Below are 2,500 nucleotides of genomic sequence, written 5' to 3' on the forward strand. Positions count from 1 at the left end.
ACACAAATTCCAGCTGCTGTCATGTCTGTGTTGGTTCACATAATCATATCATGATGAAATGTGTTTTCTCTCTAGAATTTTGAGTCCTGAAGCAGAAGAGGTCTGTGATTATCTGACTAAGGTTCTGGGTACAAACCCCTTACTGCAGAGAGAACTGGATCTGAGTGGGAAAATATCTGGAGACTCAGGAGTGAAGCAGCTCTCTGTTCTACTGAAGGATCCACAGTGTAGAACTGAGAAACTCAGGTGTGTGATTCCTCACCTGGTGCTTTTGTTTGTGTTCACATTAAATCTTTAAAGATATTCCACTGTACACATTATCACTCCAGTATTTCTGGTACATTGGAGTTATTTTTGATGGTTGATCTTGTGAATTGTTTAAAGACATTCTCTCAGCTGTGTTCTCTGTCTGCAGGCTGAATAAGAGCAGTATTACAGACAGAGGCTGTACTGATCTGATATCAGCTCTTACTTCAAACCCTTCACACCTGACAGAACTGGACCTGAGTGAGAACACACTGGGAAATTCAGGAGCGATTCAGATCTCTACTCTACTAAAGAATTCATCCTGTAAACTCCAGAAGCTCATGTAAGTTATTTAACAGGATACATTACTAGATCAGTGACATTTCTACTTCTCTATAAGTTTATAATTAGCCTGAAGGAAGAGAGTCAGAAACTCATTCAGGGGTGAATTTCCCAATAACAATCACTCTAATAATGAACATATTAACAGAGAACATATGTTACCAGAGCCAGTTCTAGTGGAGCACTAAAGATGGGGTATATGAAATACTGAAAGGGAGGCGATAATGAAATGCAATATATTCCACACTAGAATAAACATATTTATCAGGCTATAAACAAACATGTAACTACTACAACATAAAAATCAAACCTACAGAGAAACATACAGATAGCAGAGGATTAAATAATCTTAGACATAAAATAAACACAAAATAGCCTGTTTGTATACAAGTTAAATTATAAGATTAGATAAGATTAACTTCATGACCAAAAGCTAATTGCTTTACTATAACACACACCTGACCAGTTATACTGTTGTTTCTCTGCAAATTGCTTGAGATGAACCAGGACTGGCTTTTCATTGCCAAAGTCCTCTGACAGTGACGAGGAGCTGCTTTGGCTGGGTTGAGTGATATCATGTGGCAGGCATGTGTTGTCCAGACTGCTTGTTTTGAGGGTGACTGAGGATGAGGTTTAGTCCCAATGAGGGGACGTCAATAACAAAATTAATGTTACAGGCCCAGTCAGGGTTACATAATTTACAGTTGAGTTTATGTACCTTGTTAGGTAAATAAAGAACATTCTCACAAACAAGTTAAGGAGGTTATAAGCATTAGTAACATTTCCTGATGCTGATTTATTATTTTTCCCCTTCTCCAGACTTTCAGACTGTAATATAACAGAGAAAGGATACACTGCTCTGGTTAAAGCTCTGAACTCAATCCACTCATCACTGACAGAGCTGGACCTCAGAGGGAACAATCCTGGAGCATCTGGAATGATGAAGCTTAGGAATTTAATGAATGATAGAAGATGTAAACTGAAGACACTGAGGTGAGAGCTACATGTAAATACAGCCTTAGTTATAAGAAATTAGTAAAGTTTCTATGACCCTTTTTGTCACACTTACAATGCTTTACAATTTTCAACAATTACTTAATATGATCCATATTTTGTACAAAGGAAGAAAAACAAAAATAAAGAATTATGATGAAGAAATTAATAATAAAGAAATGATTAAAACTAGTTTTCCTCTATGGAGCAAACAGTTACTGAAAAACCTAGCACTACATAGTTGTATATATAATTAATGTTAGCGTTTCTCTGTTCTTTCTCTCTACAGGGTGTTGAAAAGTCCTGATGCACAGAAAGCTTCTGATCATCTGACTGAAGTTCTGGGTATAAACCCGATACTGCAGACGGATCTGAATCTGAGTGAGAAAATAAAAGGAGACTCAGGAGTAGAGCAGCTCTCTGTTTTACTGAAGGATCTACTGAAGGATCCACACTGCAGACCTGAAACACTTCAGTAAGGAACTGAATTCTATATTAATCTAGAAACTTTAATTACACACCAAGCACAGACAATGGGATATAAATGTGATATTTTCTACTTATAAATCCTGAGTTAACTGTGATTACTTGTGCTTTCAGGCTCAGTGAGTGTAATCTGACAGAGAAAGGATGTTCAGCTCTGCTCACAGCTCTCAGATCAGAACACTCCACCCTGAAGGAGCTGAATCTGAGTAAGAACAGGATTCAGGATTCAGGAGTGAAGCTGCTCTCTGAGGAACTGAAGAATAAACTCTGTAAACTGGAGACTCTGAGGTAACGTCTAATACACACTTCATTCATAATCCAGACGCTCTGATAGAGCTGAGAAATACACAGAATTTTCTGCCAAATATTTTCTGTGCCTGTGGATTTTGAATAATATGTATGTATGAATAAATAAATAAATAAATAAATAAAT

The 2,500-nt window shown here is 37.0% G+C and overlaps 1 protein-coding gene across 10 annotated transcripts in view; it reads left to right on the forward strand.

Annotated features, from left to right (window-relative positions):
• Window positions 1-2,500, forward strand: part of LOC131351771 (protein NLRC5-like) — a 172,681-nt gene that overhangs the window by 54,170 nt on the left and 116,011 nt on the right. For 3 of the 10 annotated variants that reach the window (XM_058387333.1, XM_058387334.1, XM_058387335.1), the window contains 5 exons: window positions 76-246; window positions 416-589; window positions 1,408-1,581; window positions 1,871-2,056; window positions 2,182-2,355. The exons of 6 other annotated variants lie outside the window; for them this stretch is intronic. In XM_058387333.1, coding sequence (XP_058243316.1) covers window positions 76-246; window positions 416-589; window positions 1,408-1,581; window positions 1,871-2,056; window positions 2,182-2,355 — 879 coding nt within the window. The remainder of the gene's footprint in view (window positions 1-75; window positions 247-415; window positions 590-1,407; window positions 1,582-1,870; window positions 2,057-2,181; window positions 2,356-2,500) is intronic. One more of the 10 variants, XM_058387340.1, reaches the window with a different exon arrangement.

This window comes from Hemibagrus wyckioides, linkage group LG04 (genome assembly GCF_019097595.1).
Source record: "Hemibagrus wyckioides isolate EC202008001 linkage group LG04, SWU_Hwy_1.0, whole genome shotgun sequence".
Taxonomy (NCBI): Eukaryota; Metazoa; Chordata; class Actinopteri; order Siluriformes; family Bagridae; genus Hemibagrus; species Hemibagrus wyckioides.